The 20691-nt window shown below is 40.1% G+C and overlaps 1 protein-coding gene across 6 annotated transcripts in view; it reads left to right on the top strand.

Annotated features, from left to right (window-relative positions):
- anks1b (ankyrin repeat and sterile alpha motif domain containing 1B) overlaps positions 1–20691 on the top strand; it is a 268578-nt gene that overhangs the window by 131273 nt on the left and 116614 nt on the right. For all 6 annotated transcript variants that reach the window (XM_041977072.1, XM_041977075.1, XM_041977074.1 and 3 more), the window contains one exon: positions 16243–16399. In XM_041977072.1, coding sequence (XP_041833006.1) covers positions 16243–16399 — 157 coding nt within the window. The remainder of the gene's footprint in view (positions 1–16242; positions 16400–20691) is intronic.

Here is a 20691-nt window from a genome sequence, read left to right as displayed (position 1 = left end):
TTATATGAGTAATGGCCATAGATACAATGTTTTGCCAATTAGGGTTTTATAAATAACAGATAATGTGTTTTTCTACAAAACTGAAGAGCAGGCCAATTTACCAGGTAATACAGGCTGCAGTGATGAGTGTTAAAGGAGTCTCCAGCAATAAAGCAAATGGCAGTGTGATAAACGGTGTTTATGGAGGAGAAGGTATATGGCAGGGGTATTCAGCTGAAATTTAAAGAGGTCCAGTTAGGGAGATCATAATGAATCCCTATATATATATATAATATCCATTACCCCTTACGATGCAGACGTACCGGTCCCGGTACATGACTACTAATCAACAACATTGCAGCCATGTGTGCAAGCCCCTCCGGCATGAATGCCCACAATATACACATCAAATGAAAGCTCAAAGTCTCGTCTTTCCGATGATATAAACCATTTTGACACGCAACAACCACACCGCTAACACTAAAGCCTTTTTTACAGAAAAGCAGAAAGTTTAAATGTTGACTTTCCTTACCTTCGAGGGCTCTCTATAGGTCAAACATCAATATTTCCAATCAAGATTGGTCTCATTCTGTCCGTACAGGTTAGGCAAGGACAAAAAAAATATTTTTTTCTGTGTGTTCTAAAGTGTATAACTTTTTATCAGTAATACTTACAGTGATTCTGATTGCTGTGGGTAAAACTAGAGAGTGTTACCTTTACAAAGAGCCCAAGCCTGTACTTAGAATCCAGAGGGTTCAATAACAGCAGTAATTCTAATTTGGAGAAGTCATATTACAGCTGTTTTTGCCAAAATGACCCCACTTGATAAGGGGTTAAAGACCGGGGGTAAAGCCTAAAACATAAAAACGGTCTCCTCCTCATGTTACAAGACAGTAAAACTGATGTCCATCAGCCTCACGGATAAGAAGGTTTTTTGAGGGGCTGCATGATGAACCCTCCAATACTGTCAGGACTGTGGCGTGGATGAGATGTGGACCAAAATGCAGGCTTACGAGGTAGACTGGTGCAGGAGCAAGGTTATAATGAACTAAAACTAACTTTACAAAAACAAAATACTATGAAGGCAAGACTGTGAGACTATGACACATGAAGACTACCATGAACTAAACGTGACATTAAGACTACAGCTAACAAACTAACAGAAGACTGGCAGGAGATAAATAAAACCAAGGGGTATATATACACGGGAGAACTAAACGGAAACAGGTGAAGTGAATGAGCCACATCAAACCAGACAAGAAGCGGAAAACAACACATACACAAAGGAAAGAACTACAAACTACGACAAAGAAGAATGTAACATGACAAAACTACAAAACCAAAACCCACGGATCATGACAAATACACACTCTTTCATTCTCTTGATTATAAATATTTTACATATTTCCTATTTATTGGCATGCATTGTTACTGTTGCTCTGTCTAGTGAAGTTGTATGTTCATATATGGGTAGGGGCTTGCTGGTTTCACGGCTGTGGTAGGAAACAGGACTGTTGACACTACTTCATGAAAAAGTCAGACATTGCTTTTCAACCATGCTTCAACAGAATTATTTAAAAAAATAAACTCATGAAACAGGCCTCATGAAGCAATGTCTGACTTTCATTGGTTAAATTTCATAGAATTTTTCTTTTACTTTTTTCAGATTCAAGTTATTTCTGTGACCATTTGTGAGTTTTTCTTTCATTAACCGAAGGGTACCAACAGTTTGTCCACGTGTCGGGTCAATATGGGACTGGTTCTGGGTCCAGATTCAGACCGCGGTCCGCTTGTTATTGACCTCTGGTCTATGGTATATTTATGACATGGCCACAGTCTATGGTTAGAACGACAATTTATTCAAAAGATGTTCAGCGGAGTGTGTTAGTCAGTGTTTATTACAGTAAAGAAACTTGAGAATAGAGCACTAATATGTGTTTTGATGAATGAGCTCAGACTGAACCAGGGACCATATGATGCCATCATGCTATTATACTCCAAAATCTTTGATGAATGTTTCCACCACCTTGTTTAATAAATGCCGCCAAGAATTAATGCAGTTCTGAAGGAAAAAGGGGTCCAACCTGGTACTAGCAAGGCAGCCCAGTCAAATAGTTAACGACAATAAAGAGTGAATATTTGGATAATTTTTATCAAACCAGACTTTGGCTGGTTTGAGCTTTTCAGATGTGAGTATTTGTCGTTTGAATATAATTGAACTGTGATTTTGGCACATTTTGGAGCTTCAGGTTGTGTTTTTGATTCTTTGTTTTGTTGAATTAAAATTTATTTTTGGGCCGTTTATTATTCATTTGATGGGTTCATAACAGGAAACAAATGAGTCTGATTGAATAAAGTTCTTTGTGTTTGTTCTCCTTTTTCTTTGTCCTTTTCTGTCGTCTCTGCAGGACATGGCAGCTCCCACAGTTGCTGCTTATTAATGTCTTTATGCCCTGCAGACTCTGCAGCCATCGACTGTCAAACTAACCTTCAACACACTCACACACACACCTATGGCTGCTGCATTAAGCTTTCTCCTAAAATAGATCATATATATTCTGCTTTTGAGTACATACAACTGTGTGTGTGTGTGTGTGTGTGTGTGTGTGTGTGTGTGTGTGTGTGTGTGGTCTGACTTCCTGTTGGAATTCAGATTCCAGATATTGTGTTGTTGTAAACAGGAAATGGGAGAGAAGCCTCTAAGAAAGGCCAGTGGTGGAAGGAAGTTCGAACTAGTATACAAATCTTCAGATCCTAATTTAAACGTTAAAAATAATCAGAGACTTAAATTTGATTTATTAACTCCAGAGATGGCAAATTGACCTGACATAATAAGTATAACAGGAAAACATGGTCTTAGAGCCAGCGGCTGAAATAGCCCCACAAAAAGTCTGTTTTCAGGCATTTAGTAGGAGCATCTCATGCCAGGTAAGATAAAAGTATTACATCCAGCTTGTGTCAGTATTAACAAGGTGGTGTCTCATATAGGGCTCGTACTGCCACTAATTTCCTGGATTAATTCGATTCACAACAGCCTTTTTCGATTTTGATTAAATCCAATTCATTTCGATATTCATTGATTTACAGATAATTGTGTAACACCACCTATTTTTCTTTAGTATTAAAGACATTTTCAGATAACTATCTTTTATAAAACACTAAGTCCATGTACTTGATAATAAAAATCAGTTATCTGGGAGTAATCAGATTACAGCATCTACATGCATTTCTCAAATACCATCACAGTACAGTGTTTCCTCGATTCACAGTCAGAAATGCTGCGATGAAAAAAACCCACTCAGGACAGAAAAAAGACGTTTAAAAACTTTTTAAACGTCTTGATGAAACCCTCAGATAACATGTTGATGTTAATAAAACCATTTTAAGCCGTATTACGACTCAGATATATCCTTCGATGACGGTAGATTTATGGTGCGTTCGAGTTGTCTCGGAATTCCGAGCAGCTGAGAAAATGTGATGTCGTTACCAGGTAACTCGGAAAACATGGACGCCTCCAAAACAGCCAATTTGTGAGCATCTGCAAATGCTGTATAAAAATAAATCATCACGAACCCATTGTAAAACTGCACCATGAGAACAGCGGTCAGTTTTGGTAATAATGATTTATAAACCACACATTTTGACACGGTTTTTCAGAAATAAGCCCACCGTTTCAACGTAATTACTGATCACTGCTGCTGGTTACACTAGAAACTTAACGGACACAAAACATCAAAAAAATTTGAATAAAGACAATAATGGACTACAAGTGGTACTGTTTGCCGTTTGGTAAAAAACAAGATCACAAAAAGTTCCTCTGAATTTTTTGTAATTAATTAATCTCTATTAATCGCATTTTAATCGCATTACAATATTTGCCCCAAAAGCAACATTTTTTTTTATTTAAATGGATTTTAGTGAACAACTGAATCACATAATAGACACAGACATTAATTAATCTTAATGATAAAACTATATGTTGTTTTGATGGGCAGAAATGAGCTACAGACGGTTTAATAAACACCTTGAAAAGGGATTTAAGAGCCCACAGGGAGTGTAAATGGAGACATTGTGAAAGTCAGAGCACTTCCAGGCATCATTAGACGTGTTTCCAAGCTGCCGGTTAATCCTACAGACTTATTCCTTGTGGCATTTCAGTAATGCTTAATAGAATTTCTTCCATGAAAACAAAACACCTTGTGATCAATAGTTTGGGGAGCAAAGTTTCCTGCTGTTGCCACTTTTCTTTAATCGGTTGATCAGTTTTCTTTCTTCCTACTGAGGTGGATTTTCTCTTAACTCAACTTATTTTCTGATAGAAAGCAAATTGAGACTTCATGAAGTACAAAAGTCATTTTACTGCAATATTCCTTTTAAATGAAGATTTTCAGGAAGCTCAGTCTAAAATCTTTATTATAAATCAGTAAATGTAGCAGTTGAAAAAGAAAATCAGAGGAGCTGTTGGTACATTTATAAGAGGTGTGTGTGGTTGATGTGAAACCAGTGGGAACAGGAAGACACTGTATTTTCCACCATCATGGCTGAGATAGAGCAGACTCCCCACAAATAAAGCCCCACGTTGCATCCTTCACAAAGTTATTTAGCTAAACAGGTATTTCACTGGGTGTTATTTGATCGATTTTTTCTGTTTTAGTAAAAACAAACTGGAAAAAATGGATGAAAAGATTATTAAAATTGAATTAATTGTAATTGGATAATGATCTTCCAGCACAAAAATGGTAATATGGGTCAATCTAATCTGCAGATTCCAAATAATTTTGATAAATATCTAAAAGAAATGATACAAATCTAAACTGTTATCAGTTGATATTCAATGATTTTTCTAATGTATTGTTTGTGCAACATAGAAACAGTATAAACCCCTTTTTTTGCTGACTTTTACTTCTTCAGCAACGACTTCAGATGTGCTCTGAAGGTTTTCACCCTGCATTTTAACAACGTAACTGGCCCGAGCACCAGCCGGTTGCCATATCTGTGGGATTAAGCGTGTTGCCAAGGAAAGCCACATGTTGAGCTTTGGTCCATACAACAGCCGTAATGTAGAATTTGAAGGGCATTATTTTCTGAGGAGCGACTTTCATGTGTCTCATGGGTGGCTCAGTTAACTGATTTCTGCAGGATTAACCGGCCAATGAGGAAGATCCAGTTGCGTAAGACAATCCCTGCTTGCTGTATCGACCAACTTGCTCCTACTTTTTCTCTTTTTTTAAATCTAATCTGCTGTCCTCAGTTTTCTCAACTCCAAAGTTTGTTCCCCATTTACTCTTTCTTTAAGGAGCACTTCAGGGTTTGGGGATGAACTGGCTAAAGTTATTCTAAAATAGCCTCAACAAGTATGTAGGAGGAGAGTTCAATCAATGACAGTCTGGCAACCTGCAGCCATCCATGCTGCATGAGGAAGAGAGTTTTGATGAACAATTTTTATTGTCCAGAATAAAAAGGACACATTAGTTTGAACAGTGGTCATTTTAATTGCAATTATCTTTCTTAATCTTTTTTTTTTTTTTTTTTTTTGCTAGTTTCCCTTCAGTGCAGTCACTTTTGACTGCACCTCACCCCACTGAGCCCCTCAGTGGGCCCATTGTGCTCTATGATGTCCACCCTCCTTCTTTTCTCTAATCAAATAGGCTCCATGAGGAAATGCCAGCAAATTATAGCCTCTATTCATATCTGATGGCCTATGAACTCAGTGTATGAGTGGAGGGGCTGGGTTGTGACTTTAACAGTGTTTCAGAGACGGAAATAGTCCGGGGAGTTCAGACAGTAAGATGTGACCAGAGCAACAGTGTAGTTCCTATTTAGGTTATCAGGCCTGTGTGCATGGTGTGTATAAAACAGAAGCATACTGAAGAAAGAAAAAAACACACAATGTGTGCAAATAGATGTCACAGGATCACACACTGCAGCCAGGCTGCATTTTCCACACAGATATAACCACAAACCGTTTCATACAATCCTTCAGTCACATGTGCAGGCACCGTCACACCCTGAGACGTTTAATCTGGCCTCTGCAGTGGGACGGGAGCTGCATACGACCTGCTAATTAGTGGCCAGAGGAGGCCTCTGTTTGTCTGCTCTCTTCCTGTTCAGCTCAGACACAAGTTTCTCTGTCCTATCTCTGGCCTGACAGATACAGGGAGGGAGGGAAATGAAGGAAGACCGAGAGCGTTGGTTTGTTGGAGGCTCATATTGGACAACGTGAAGCTTTTTCTACCACATTTTGAAGCTTTTGGATCATTTCAGGGCCACGCAGGAGTAGCAGTGAGGATATTCTCAAGATATCAGGTACAGTAGCTAAACTTATTGTCACATAGCCGGATTTGTTTAATCTCCAGCATCAGGTGCTTCTGGGATTTTATACCGGAGAACAGTTTTCACTGGCAAAAGAAATAATCTACTTTTAAGTTTAAGGTTTATTTTCCTTTTTTCTGTCTTCTCCATGAGAAATCAAATATGCTGTCTGGAATTGCCTCTCATTCCTGTCTTTCCTACGTTTGTGTGCGTGAGGAAATCCCTACTCCTAACTCACTTCGCTCCCATTTCCTCTGCTTCCCTTCCTCAGCACGAACTCATTTTCCTCTTCCCGCTCTCTGTCTGTCTCATGCTCATCTCTGCGGGATTCTCTGACACAAACTCTGAAGTAAGTGTTGGATCCTGGTGTCTTTTCATCAGCCCGTGTTTTCCTCGCTCTTCTCTTCTTTCGCTTTTGTCTGTCTTTTGGTTTTTAGTTATTAATTTTTCTCTGACTCGCTTCCAAAGTAGGTGGAAGGTGGAGAGTTGGAGTAATGAGATTAGGGAGATGATGCAGACATGAAAGGATGAATGGAGCACATGATAAGAAATTCAGTTGAGGTGCATTGCTTAAAAATTAAATCAGTATGATTTCTTTTAAGTTTGATCTCTTGCTTATAACAAAAAACATGTTTTAGATGACTGGGAGCCTTTCAGACTTTCAATATGGAGTAAACACCCTCTTAATTCTGAGACTTCCTGTTTCTTTTTGAGTTTCTTTTCGCTTCAGCTTTATCTTCATTTGCTTTGAAGAACAAAATCCTTTTCCAGCTTCGTGCCACAAAGCAATCTAGTGCATTTCCTTCCGAATCGTGACCCTGTGACACACAAGCTCACACCCACAGACTGCTTAGAGAATTCAGATGCTTCACTATCCGGGGGTTTGGAACAATAATGTCCTAACTTGGACTTTCCAAGCAAAGTACAACTTGTAGGTTTTAAGGTGTATGAACACGTAACGATGAATAGGGTTTAAAAAACAATTTCCACTATCGCCTTACAGTAATTTTAACCCTGTTTTAGATACTGTTTGAAAAGTAAATTAGCATAGCTTAGAGAATCCAAGCTAGAGAAAGTTTCATGATGATAAATACGGATGCACACTGGAGTTTTGGTCCTGAGGAGAGAAAAAATGGAAATACACAAGCGCATGACAGACCTCAGTCTTATAATTATGAGCTTGATAGGCATCAGAGAGACTGAGGAAGAACGAGGAAAAATATCATCCATCAGGGAAAAATTCATCTGTGGAAAACTGAGCCCGTGCCCCAGATGCCATCGGATGAGCCAGCAGGTTATTACAGTGGGTACTGAAAGTATTCAGACCCCTTTAAATTCTTCACTCTTTGTTTTATTGCAGCCATTTGCTAAAATCGAAAAAGCTCACACTACACTCAGCACCTTGACAGAAAAAAAACAGAAATGTAGAAATTTTTGCAAATTTTTTACAAAAGAAAAACTGAAATATCACATGGTCTGAAGTATTCAGACCCTTTGTGACGCTCATATGTAACTCACATGCTGTCCATTTCTTCTGATCCTCCTTGAGATGGGTCTACTCCTTCATTGGAGTCCAGCTGTGTTTAATTAGACTAATTGGACTTGATTAGGAAAGGCACACACCTGTCTATATAAGACCTTACAGCTCACATGTCAGAGCAAATGAGAATCATGAGGTTGAAGGAACTGCCGAAGGAGCTCAGAGACCAAATTGTGGCAAGGCACAGATCTGGCCAAGGTTACAAAAGAATTTCTGCAGCACTCAAGGTTTTAAAGAGCACAGTGGCCTCCATAATCCTTAAATGGAAGAAATTTGGGACGACCAGAACTCTTCCCAGACCTGGCTGTCCAGGCAAACTGAACAATCGTGGAAGAGGAGCCTTGGTGAGAGAGGTAATGAAAGCCCGCATGGAGTTTGCCAAAAAACACATGAAGGACTCCCAGACTATGAGAAATAAGATTCTCTGGTCTGATGAGACCAAGACTGAACTTCATGGTATTATTTCTAATTTCCCCAAACCCAGGTGTGGAAAAACTTGTTGCATCATTCCCAGGAAGACTCATGGCTGTACTAACTCAAAAGGGTGCTTCTACTTAATACTGAGCAAAGGGTCTGAATACTTCAGACCACATAATATTTCAATTTTTCTTTTTTAATAAATTTGCAAAAAATTCTACATTTCTGTTTCAGTCAAGATGGGGTGCTGAGTTTACGTTAATGAGAAATAAAATGAACTTTTTCGATTTTAGCAAATGGCTGCAATAAAAACCAAGAGTGAAACATTTAAAGGGGTCTGAATACTTTCTGTACACACTGTAGCAATATTATGCAATGTATCACAAAGTGAAGCTGCATTTTACAAGACCAGTTACAGATGCTGGCGGAGGATGGGGAGGAACTATTAAAGTGGGAAAGAAATTGACATGGCAGAGCAAACATCTCTTTCAGAGGTTTAAATTACAAGTTTGATCCCAAAATTATAAATGGACTTAGTGTAAAACGTGAATGTTTGGTGATAGCCCTGCGATGGACTGGCGGCCTGTCCAGGGTTTTTACCTGCCTCTCGCTCTCCAGCTTCCCCATGACCCTGAATTGGACTAAGCGCTACAGAAAATGAATACATGAGTGAATGTTTGCTGATATCAGTCATTTTGTCACGATTAAAACAAGATAATATCGTATGCTGATTTAACACAATAAGTTCTGGTCGTATCAAATCACAAAAACGACTAAAAATCAAAATCTAGTTTTTTTTTAATGCAGGTAGACAATCCTCTCATCTCAAATGAGCACCAGACAAAGGTGTCGTATATTGTAGAGAGTGGTAGGGTTGAGTGTTTTCCATATTTTTTATCACAATAATGCAAAATGGTTCTTTCCATCTTCCATTCGATTGAGTTGGTTGAGTTTATTTGTGGCTGAAATAGGCACAGAAAACTTTTTCTGCTTCTTTTTGAGCTCTATCAACTTTTCCTTCAGCTCAGTAAGTGAATCAAGTCCAGGCCACCTGCAGAGAGAGGGCATTCAGCACTGACTGGCTCACCATTAGCTGGTAATGGCAATCTAATTGAGTGCTGATGGAAATAGAGGGAGGAAAAAAAGAAAAAGAAGCGAGCGCTTTGAGTTTCATGGTTGTTTTTGCTTTTTTTTAAACGCTGTGTGAAATAAATCTCAGACTGATTGTGGAGAGTGTGAGTGAGGAAAGTCATCAACAGACTGATTGCTCCATCAGCCGAAGTGATTTATCTGATTTTAGGTGCTCAGATCATGATTGATGGCCTGGTGCACTGTGGGTAATGTAGTAGCAGTAGATCCCAAGAAGACGAACAATGGTAGGTGAATGAGGAAAAGAGGTCGGATGGAGTCAAATAGTTGAGAAATACATTTGAAACAGTGCTGAAAGCAGGTGTAACCACACGCACACACAGACACACAACTTGTCTCCATGGTGACAAGTTTACAGCTGATCCCATTAAAAAGGTTAGTACCAGGCCAGGTTGCCAAGAGATAGTCCAGAGATGAAAAAGTGTGGCGTTATGGGAAAAAGACTGGAAAGAAATGTTTTGTCTTGTCGTTGCTCTGCTTCTAACCTTTTCTCCTGCTTTTCATGACTCTTGTTTTCATTCTTTCTCAGTACACATCTGCCTCAGCGATAAGGGACCTTTTGAGCTTCAGATGTCCCTCTGGGGCTGAACCTTTACACCAAAGCTGTAAAAGTTTGCAATCTGTAATCCTCCTGAAGGACCTAGTCAGACGATTACATAAAAATCCAAAATGAGACATACCTGATATGAATATCGTTATTATCTTTCAGTCAAAATGCTCCAAACCATTTGGATTTTGTTACATACTGCACTGCAGTTCAGTGACAAATTTTTATATAACATTAAAAACTGTGTTTTCATTGGTATCTATGTCACCCGAAGCCATTGGGTCTACTCACAGATGAAAACATGTTTCATGTTTTAAAGATATTTGGCCACTGTCAGCCACCGTACATTCACAACTCTGCTCAGCATTTGAAGTAATTTCTCTTCCCACCTTTGCTACTAGATGTCAGTAAATCCATTCAATTTAAGACACTTTATTTATCCCCAAAGACGGAAGTAACACAGATCAGACACAGAACATTAAACATTCACACAAACACAAACATAAAAATCGAATGAAACTTAAGTAAAGGCAAGTTTATTTATATAGCACATTTCATGTAGAAGACATTTCAAAGTGCTTTACATAAAACATTAGAAGCATTACAGCAGGGTGCAGAAGAAGCATTAAAACAAACTTTAAAAGGAAATAAATAAATAGCTAAAACTGCTACGTGGAGTTGAGTCAGTAAAGGAAGCACGTATGGGGGAAAGGACAAGGAGAGGGTGTGATGTCAGGTCAAGGATGGGTCAGAATAAAAAACTGGACCGCTGTGAGGACAAAGGTGGATCTCCTCATCCTGGACACCGCAGTCTGCATCCCAGTGGAAGCCAACAAACCCTGAATGCAACATGCGTGAGGGGTCTGGGAGGATCCTGTGAGCTTTAACTGGCACAGTGATTTTACAGCAGGTTTTAGTAATGGAATTTAAGCATCTGGTTTTGCAGGTTGGTGGGAGTTAAACCAACAGATGAATGAAAAAGGGAGCACACTTTCCAAGACGAAGTGATGGAAGGAATTCAGCTTCCTGAGCAGGTACTGCTGCTGGTGACATTTCCTGCGGATTTCATCAGCATTAGAGGAAAATCGAAGAAAACTGAAAAATGGTACCCAGGTACCTGTACTCTTCCTCCATCTCCACCGGCTCATCCTGGATACTGGTGGTGACGTCTCTGCTTACTAGAGAATGTCACAATGAGCTTTCAGTTCTTACACTTTTTAAGGATAAATATAAAACAAATATGTTGATGAATTTAATTTTGTATTCAAGTGACAATGAGGCATCCATCAGTTTGCTTATTGAGTGACTTTCAGGAAGTAAAGTTGGAGCAAACTGAACTTCCTTCCTTTTACATGTTTATTTACATATAACTTTAAACCTCAAGTTTCCCAAAATGGGATCAGGATCATTTAATGGATCAGGGATTTAAAACACAGAGAGAGTACACTCTTAAAAATCATAGTTCTATACTGTCCCATGAGAACAGCAAACCAGCGTTTGGTTCCCCGTGTTTCTAGAGCCTTCAGTTATCAGGCTGCTCTCCTGTGGAACCAGCTCCCAGTCAGGGTTTGGGATGCAGACTCCATCTCTACTTTTAAGACCAGACTTAAAACTTTTTATTTTTTAAATGGTCTATAGTTAGTCGCAGCCTGGGTCAGAGCTCACCTTGTCTTTTACAGCACTTTGTGGTGAGTTTCTTTTATTTTTTTACACTTTTACTTTTTATTTATCACATTTTTTACTACATTTACTAATACATTCTTTTGTTATCAACTTTTAGCTGTTCTGTTGATGGTTTTAGATCATAATGTTTTACACTATTTTAATGTTTGAGCGCTTTTTTTCTCTTTTGTGTGAAGCACTTTGAGTTGCAGTTGTGCTTGAAAGATGTTATAGATAAATTTCTTACTTTCTTACACTGAGGAAGTTTCTTCAGTTTCTCGTTTTCTTTTTCCTGATGTTTCTATCGTTGGGGATGGCTACATCCATCACTACGGCTTTCCTTTGCCGCTTATCCATGATCACAATGTCCAGTTGGTTGGTCACTACCATAGCTGGTCTGTATCTGGAAGTCCTACAGGATCTTAGTCCTCTCAGTCTCCATCGAATGAGAGGACTAATGATTCTCCATTCTCTCATCTTGGGAGGTGTTACCCATTGTGACCAAGGGGTCTCCAGTCCATGTTCTGCACAGATGTTTCTGTACACTATGTCGGCTACTTGGTTATGGTGTTCCATATATTCTTTTCCTGGCAGTATCTTGCACCCTGCTGTGAGGTGGTGGATTGTTTCAGGGGCCTTGCACAGCTGGCACCTGGGGTCCTGCCCAAGTGGCAACCTCAGCCTGTAAAATGTGAAGCCTATGCGGAAGTGCAAAAAAACTGCTGTTCAGACTCCTAATTAAAAAACAAAATACACTTAAAAAAACTGAACTAAAAAAATAAAGAAATTATTGACAGAATTATTATTTAATTTTATTTATTTAATTTATTTCTTGCTGTTCTAAACACTTTTAGGTTGTCTTTTTTTTTTTTTTTTTATCAATTTTTGCTTTTCCCACTACATTCCTCTTTATGGCAGCATCTTTTGCAGCATCTCTATTACAACTATATGTACCAGGCTGATTATACTATTTAGCGACTTCTAGCTACTTTTGGGACAGCCAATAGCTACTTTTCTTACTGAGGAGTTGGAAAAGTGGCTGGAGAGGAGCATCAGTCCCTGAAGCTGTTTATTGCCAGGAACTACATGGGTCAGTCATACCATGCCCTGTGGGGCACTTCATATACCTACGGGTGAAGCCACGGAGGCTCCGTCCATCTTTTATATACAGTCTATGGTCCTGCCTGGTGTGGTAGATCTGGGGTCCTGCATGGTGTGGTAGATCTGGGGTCCTGCATGGTGTGGTAGGTCTGTGGTCCTGCCTGATGTGGTAGATCTGGGGTCCTGCCTGGTGTGGTAGATCTGGGTTCCTGCATGGTGTGGTCGGTCTGTGGTCGTGCGTGGTGTGGTAGATCTGTGGTCCTGCATGGTGTGGTAGGTCTGTGGTCCTGCATGGTGTGGTAGATCTGGAGTCCTGCATGGTGTGGTAGGTCTGTGGTCCAGCATGGTGTGGTAGGTGTGTGGTCCTGCATGGAGTGGTAGATCTGGGGTCCTGCATGGTGTGGTAGGTCTGTGGTCCTGCATGGTGTGGTAGGTCTGTGGTCCTGCATGGTGTGGTAGGTCTGTGGTCCTGCATGGTGTGGTAGATCTGGAGTCCTGCATGGTGTGGTAGGTCTGTGGTCCTGCATGGTGTGGTAGGTCTGTGGTCCTGCATGGAGTGGTAGATCTGGGGTCCTGCATGGTGTGGTAGGTCTGTGGTCCTGCATGGTGTGGTAGCTCTGTGGTCCTGCATGGAGTGGTAGATCTGGGGTCCTGCATGGTGTGGTAGATCTGGGTCTCGATTGCCCTGGTACTGAAGGCTTGCTCCTGTCCTGCCATGATTAGCGCCTCTGTGCTGTACTTTAGTCCAGCCCTCTCTAGCTATTGGTAGGACTTGTTCATATCCGCCACTTCAGCTATCTGTGGTGGTACATCCCATGCAGGGGCTTGTCCTTCCATGATGGTTCTTCCATTTCATTCTCCTCCAGGTTCCATTGCCTGAGTAACTCACTCAGTGCTCCATCCCTTGGGCCCATCTTCCTGATGTATTCATGGAGCTTGTTGTTTCATCTTGGATAGTGGCCCTGATGCTCGCTAGTCCTCGGCCTCCTTCTTTGTGCTTTGTGTAAAGCCTCTGGACACTGGATTTGGGGTGGAACCCTCCATGCATGGTGAACAGTTTCCATGTTTTACCATCTTTGTTCTGAACGTCCTCCATTGGCCAGCTTATTATCCCAGCAGGGTATCTGATCACTGACAGGCCATAGCTGTTAATTGCCCGGATTTTGTTCTTGCCATTGAGCTGACTTCTCAGGACTTGCCTCACTCATTGCAGATATTTGGCTGTGGCAGCTTTCCTTGTGGCTGCTTTGTTGCCATTTGCTTGTGGTATACCAAGGTACTTGTAGTTGTCCTTAACGTCTATTATTCCATTATTCATTCACTCCTCACTAATACCTGGTGATGGTAACTACATGTGTAGCCTCAGCTGTCCTGGGGCAGACTGACGGAAATGTGGCAGCCAGTCCGACCATCACCAAACATTCATCCGGTGATGGTTGGACACCAGCAATGCCGACAGTGGAGGCAAGGAGGGTGAAGTGTCCCAAGGACACTACGACAAATGACTGGGGTAGTGCGAATCAAACTGCCAACTTTCGGATTTTTGGACAGCCAAATGTGCAGTGAGAACGTTTAGTAACTTTAACTTTTAAACTTTAATTAAAATAAGACATACAAGACTCATCTACAAAAAAGCCTACCTGGGGCAAAACCTAAAACAAACAAGGACAGTCTCCTCCTCATGTTATGAGATGGCTGCATGATGAGCCCCCCAGTACACTCTCCTTTACACGCTTTATTAAATATATTTTAGATATTTCTTATTTATTCGCAGCCATTGTCACTGTTGTCCTGTCAAGTGAGTTTGTGCATGCATGTTGGTAGGGTGTGCCGGTTTCAGACGGCCGTCGTAACCAAGGAAACAAGACTGTTGATGCTACTTCATGAAAACATGGGACTGTTGTGTTCACGTTTCCCATTCCGCATCCATGGGTTATTGCTTCATCGTGGACAGCCGTGAGAGAATCAGGAGGGCTTCATAACAGCATCAGAACAAGCTCAAATAAGCAACTACACTCAGGAAAACAAGCCCTAAACCCGCGACATTTGCAAGAGATTTCACAGTAAAACGAGCCCAAAGTCGCTCATAACAGGCGGACTTGGCAACACTGCTGCCTTTCTCTGGCATAGTTCTCTGTGTCTCTCCCGTTGTTTCATCCAGCTGCTTTCTTCCTCCTTCTGCCGTCTTGTTACCTGCCTCTTAAACTCTCGTCTGTCGGCGCTTTAGTGTCTCAACTTTACCGCAAAACCAACATCAGGCGTTCCTTGTGGACGAAATGTCTAAAACTTTCCCAGACACACCTAAACTTATGTCCACTTTAGTCTCAGGCTTATTAGTGTGTGCTTCATTCAGTTATACAGAGTAGGAACTCACCCATGATTGTTTTTTCCTTATTTCCTCTCATCTAAATATCTTATTTTGCCTCAGGTGTCGATGTGTTGGCAACAAATCGCTTATATATTAAAGAAAAAAATCTTTAGCAACAATTAAACTTGCATTCACGAAGCAAAATAGATTCTGTTTGCAAACTTTGTGTTTTGGGGAATTTTAATCCTCTTTTCCCAGCAGTTATTTGGCTTTGTTCACACCTCCACTTCCCAAAAAAACATTCAGGCCATGTGATGAGAAGAGACCCTGAAGCTATTGTGTTGTGACGCGATGGCTCAACAGACATCTCTTTCATCTATTGACAAAGTGAAATAAACACAGATACTGTCACTTATCAGATTAATCACATAAAACCTTTTTTTCTAAAGAAATGCTCCAGGTGAACTTCTTTTCTTTATCACAGTAATCATAAACAACAAAAGAATCCCGAGGGATTTTAAAAGAAGGAAAGTTTTAACTAATTCTAGCCCTATATTAGAGAGAACTGGCTGAACGCCTGGAGCTAAACTGACATTATTGAGCTGGTTTTTAGTTGGTTTTGGAATAAGACACCTCAGGCAAAGGCAAAGAAAAATAAAGATGGACACCTCTGACCCTGAATAAAACCCCGTTTGTCTTTTTTGTGTCCTTCGGTTCATGCTGGGCTTATAAAATCTTAATGTCATACTTTGCTTTCCATGAATAAATATGTGGAATTCTTCATTTTACTTTCTTGGCACCATTTATCACCATGATCGTGTATCAGCCTGTTGGAGGGGATAATAGGCCAGTATGGCTCCAGTACATAATTAATGATGTTATTGGTGGTGTAGTTGAATTAAATGAATAATGTACATCTGGTACTGGAGTGATTCCGGCTAGATAGTTGGCAGAGCATCCATCTCCCATGCGGGACACCAGAGTTCGATTTGCCCAGGGGCTGAATATTAACACTTTCCAGTTGGGTCCTTAAGCAAGACCCTTAATGCTACTGCCTCACAACTGTAAGTCCTTTTGGATAAAAGCGTCTGCTAAAAATGCCGTTAATGTAATGATTCAGATGAGACGAGCACCCCTCATGCTGGTGAGAGAGAAAGAAGTAATTAAATTGTACCTGATGGCTCTGATACAGCATGTTGTAGAAAGTGACCAAATGTTCCTCTTTAGGATTCAAAGCGCTCAGCAGAGATCATCGCCTCTCCGTCGCTGGACGTTTTCCTGCCTGAAGACGAAGACAACCCGTACGAGTCTGTGACGACCGCCGTCACACGCAAACCCAGCTCCCTCGACATCAACCACCGGCTCAACGCATGTCCGCGCAATGGTAGGACACACAGAGCTGCACAGCTTTGTTCTGAAAACAGATTTCTGTCTTCTGCAAACATTTATTCTTGTTTCATTGTTTTGGTCATGTTACAGATGATCCTTAATCAATGTCATATTATAACGGACGTCTTATAAGGAAGTCCTGACCAAGGCCAACGAGACGTGATGAATACACAACATTTTATTCAAAATGCCGACAGATGCAATTAAAACATTGCAAATGAATTAAAGTCACATTCTATCCATTCAGTTTCATCTGCTTCTTTAGATTCAAACAGTTTTGAAGCTGATTTCAAGTAAACAGATCAGCATATTTAATTGTTCTGGGATTATCTTGCAGAGGTCAGAGGATGAAAACCAACAGTAGCTTTGAAAAAAGAGCACGCTAATGATTGACAGGTTGATTAATGAGATAAAACATGCACATTGTGAAGAATATCAAAACCTGTAACATCACAAAGGACTGGGTACCAACGACATGCAGACACACTGCTGGACTCAACCAGTGTTGTTAATCCTCATCGTCACTGCCATCTTTTTAAGTTTCCTCCTTCTTTTCTAGTAGCTGTTTATTGAGGATCCTTTCAGATGCCTTTTGTTTTGAGCCTTTAAAAGATTGAAATAATTGTATTAGGGAACATCTGTGCTCAGAGCAGCCGTTCACATGAAAGTGTCACTGATGCAACTCGATTAGAAAAAACTGACCACCTGAGAGCCATTTAGATGTGTAATTACATGTAGTGTTTTTCTGTTTTAGAACATTTTTATTCAGTTTGAAAATTTTCAACAACAAACAGCAGCAAAAGGTTTTTTTTTGTATGTTAAGGATACAAATGGCAGTAGAATGAAAGTTATCATTACACATGCACAACGTAGCAGCAGCAATGAAGTACCGATGGTATGATACAGCAATAGACATAGTAGTAATAACGTTAACTATAACAACAATAATAAGAGTAAATTAATTAATTAATTAATTATTTAATAAAAAAAATCAAAGGAAATAAAAAAGTGTGGAGCCGTTCAGATGTGGCTGTTCACCCATTCAACCAGCTATGTTCCCTGCTAGTATTTCCAGGCTTTCCATGTTTTGAGGAATCTTTGTGGCTTGCCCCTCAGGTTGTATTCCATCTTTTCCAGAAGTATACAATAATTAAGTTCATTCACCCACTAAAAGGGATTAGGTGGATCCTCAGAACATTTAAATACTACAAAGCTGAATTTATGCTTATGATGTTGTTTTTTAACTTTATTTTTAACAGATTTGACAATTCTTAATACACCGACACCACATTTCTTGAAATCTTCTCTCCTTTTCTCCAAACTGTGAACATAAAAGAAAAGAATAAAAATTTTCAAGCCCAAATTTCCCTGAGGGCTCTCCGAAGGGATTAATAAAGTATTTCTATTTCTATTCTATATATTCACAAAACCTTAGACTCCTCTTGCAAAACAAGTCTCACCTCAAAACAGTTCAATCTGCCCAAAACTGAACTATGTTGTCAAATCCAGATTAAAAAAACCGACTAAACGCTACATAGAAAAATAGAAAACAATGCCCAGAAAATGAAGCTGTAGAAATAAATGTTTATTGTTTACTCTAGGCTAAATGTATGTTACAAAATAAATAACCTGCATTTAGCACTTCCATACAGTAAGCCTACGTAGACTAAAAATAAATACTCAAATGAAAAGTTCCTCACGTGCAAATATACTGTATTATACACACACACACATATATATATATATATATATATATATGTGTGTGTGTGTGTGTGTTCCCTCATCAAAGGCCTGGGGTGAAATCAATTTTGAGTCTTTGTGTTCGCCTGTGCTTTAATTGTGTTGGACTTTCACCATTATGCAACACAGGTGCATCACAATGAAAATGTGTTTTGTCTAAACACGTGAAATATGCTGACAGTTTTGCCAGAAGAGTGACGATAGGGTTTAGTGTTTTAGGAGTTGAGAAAAACTGTAGAAGAAAAATACAAAAAGAACATCCAAAGTCACAGACAAAGAAGCATCAAAGCCTAAAATACAGCCAGAATAAACGGGCTCAATGAGTCACAACATTGTCCCATCATGACTTTAGGGGGGTGAGTTAACCACGGTGTTATCCTATTTCAGTCCAGCTTAGATCATTTAGATATATTCTCATGTTGCGTTATATTCCTGATATAATTCCTGATCAGCTCCCTGCAAACATCTAGATAGCATAGCTACCATAGCATAACGATCATGAAGTAGTTAAATACTTTTGCTATTAGGATTTATATTTTAAATGTGCTTTGGTGCTTCGGTTCATGTTTATTCGACCACAGCTCCTCCTAATTTGACAACAGCTAAAACATCATCCAGAATATTTTTATTAGTTACCTTTTCTGGAAATGTAAATCTTTTGACTGTCTCTGGGGGGTTTAGTGTGATCTCATCCTTCACCCTCTGGCCTCTCGGTGGATTCTGTTTGTTCATCACTTGTTCAGTCTGCTGTGTTTTACTCCAGCACCCACGACAACAAACACCCACAGTGTTTTCTTCCCTTTCACTCGGCTCCCATAGCAAAGCTACACACCGCAGGTTGTCAGGGCAACTGCATCCTTGGTTGGTGAGTCACCTGTATGTTGCCATGGGAACTGTCTTGCTTGTAACACCTCCCTCCTTACCTCCTGCCACCCCACAACTGGAGCCAAGAGAGGTTGTACCATAGAGGCTTGTGTGTGTCCAATCCCATGTTTATTAGCTAAATATTGGATGTGATTGGCTGCGAGACACTGGAGAGTTCAGCTGTCAATTATAGAGTCTGAACTGTGTGTGAAGCAGGGGCTCGTTGTTTCATGTCAGTTTAAGTGTCTGTTGGTGGAAAATTGCTCCACTGACGTAAGTGAGCTGTGTGGGTGTTGTATTTGTTTTCAGCACTCTGAATGCTGTTACCTGATCGAATGAGAGAGAGACATCGCATGAGGACGAGACAGGTGTGAAGCAGAGCTTGCTGCATTTCTGTCTTACAGGTGGAAATGAATACCAATGCGTCATGAATCCTTGCAGGCTGCAGACTTGTTGCAGACACAGTCTGTGAGGAAAAGTTGAAGTCTGGGCAGCGGATGAAGTTGGGGACGTGACTCAGACTGAAACATCTTTATAAATGACTCTGTGATGCAGCCGAACAGCAAGAGGGAAAATCCTGGATTCCTGCTCTGAGTCCAGTCACATGTCAGGATAATTAGACAGGGTGTGAGTCAGTCTCTGTCTGCTTCTGAAAGGAAGGATGTGATGATGCAGGAACATTGGGGGGAAGAGGGACTGAAATAAGAGGAAAAGGGGGAGATTTGGTGCATTACACTGCAAAAAATATTCTTCCTTTAAGTGAATATTAAGTCTAAAAGTGAGATTATTAATATTAATGTCTCAACCTATTAATGTTTTTATTTACTTATTATTTTTTCCAATGATCTGGCAAAGAAAAAGGGAAACTGGCCTAATATGCTGAGAGACCGATAACAAATTAAGAGTATGGGTGGCAATAAGCATCTAAGAAGCAGGTAAAACAGGAAGTAAACACAACTAGAGGATCATTTCTACAAAATTAAACATAACACAAGTTAAACTCACAGAGGACTCTACCTGAACTCAGCCAAAGGAAACATTTGAAACAAAAATCTAAAATAAACTCATCAGGACAAAAAACCCATAGACCAGGGAAAGAGGTTGAGTAAAAACTGAAATGAATCTTTAATTGTTGCACTTGTATTTTAAAACGTTGAGGCTGTTGAAAATGATTGAAAGAGCCTTGATTTGTGGGCAGAGTAGCAAAGGGCCCAATTTGCACCAAGAGTGAGAAAACATGTATAATTAGTGTCTCCACAGCAGGCTGAATATGAACTTTATATATGGTTTCACTACCTGTGAAAGTGTGTTGTGCTGATGCACACACAGTTTTAGGCTGCTCTCCTTTTATATGGTCTTTTATTAGACACCCACATGCATGCATTTGCACTCTTATTTATCCAATGTCCTATAATATTTTTTACGGATTTTTGGGCTCTAATGACCTTTTTTGACAATAGCTGTACAGGAAAGGGAGTCAGAGAGAGCAGGACATGTAAATGGACTTGAACCTGACCCGGCTGTACTAAAGAGCCCCTCTGTACATGGGGGAGCTACATGCCGCCCTGATCTTTTACCCTTAGCCCTTTCCTAAAGGCTTTTTGCTATAATCTCCAGCATTTTGAGCTCATGTAAAAACCAGTTTGAGCTTCAAATCTTTCCAATTTGCTTTCTAACAGAAGA

This window comes from Melanotaenia boesemani, chromosome 23 (assembly GCF_017639745.1).
Source record: "Melanotaenia boesemani isolate fMelBoe1 chromosome 23, fMelBoe1.pri, whole genome shotgun sequence".
Taxonomy (NCBI): Eukaryota; Metazoa; Chordata; class Actinopteri; order Atheriniformes; family Melanotaeniidae; genus Melanotaenia; species Melanotaenia boesemani.
This window is presented reverse-complemented; position numbering and strand designations above follow the sequence as displayed.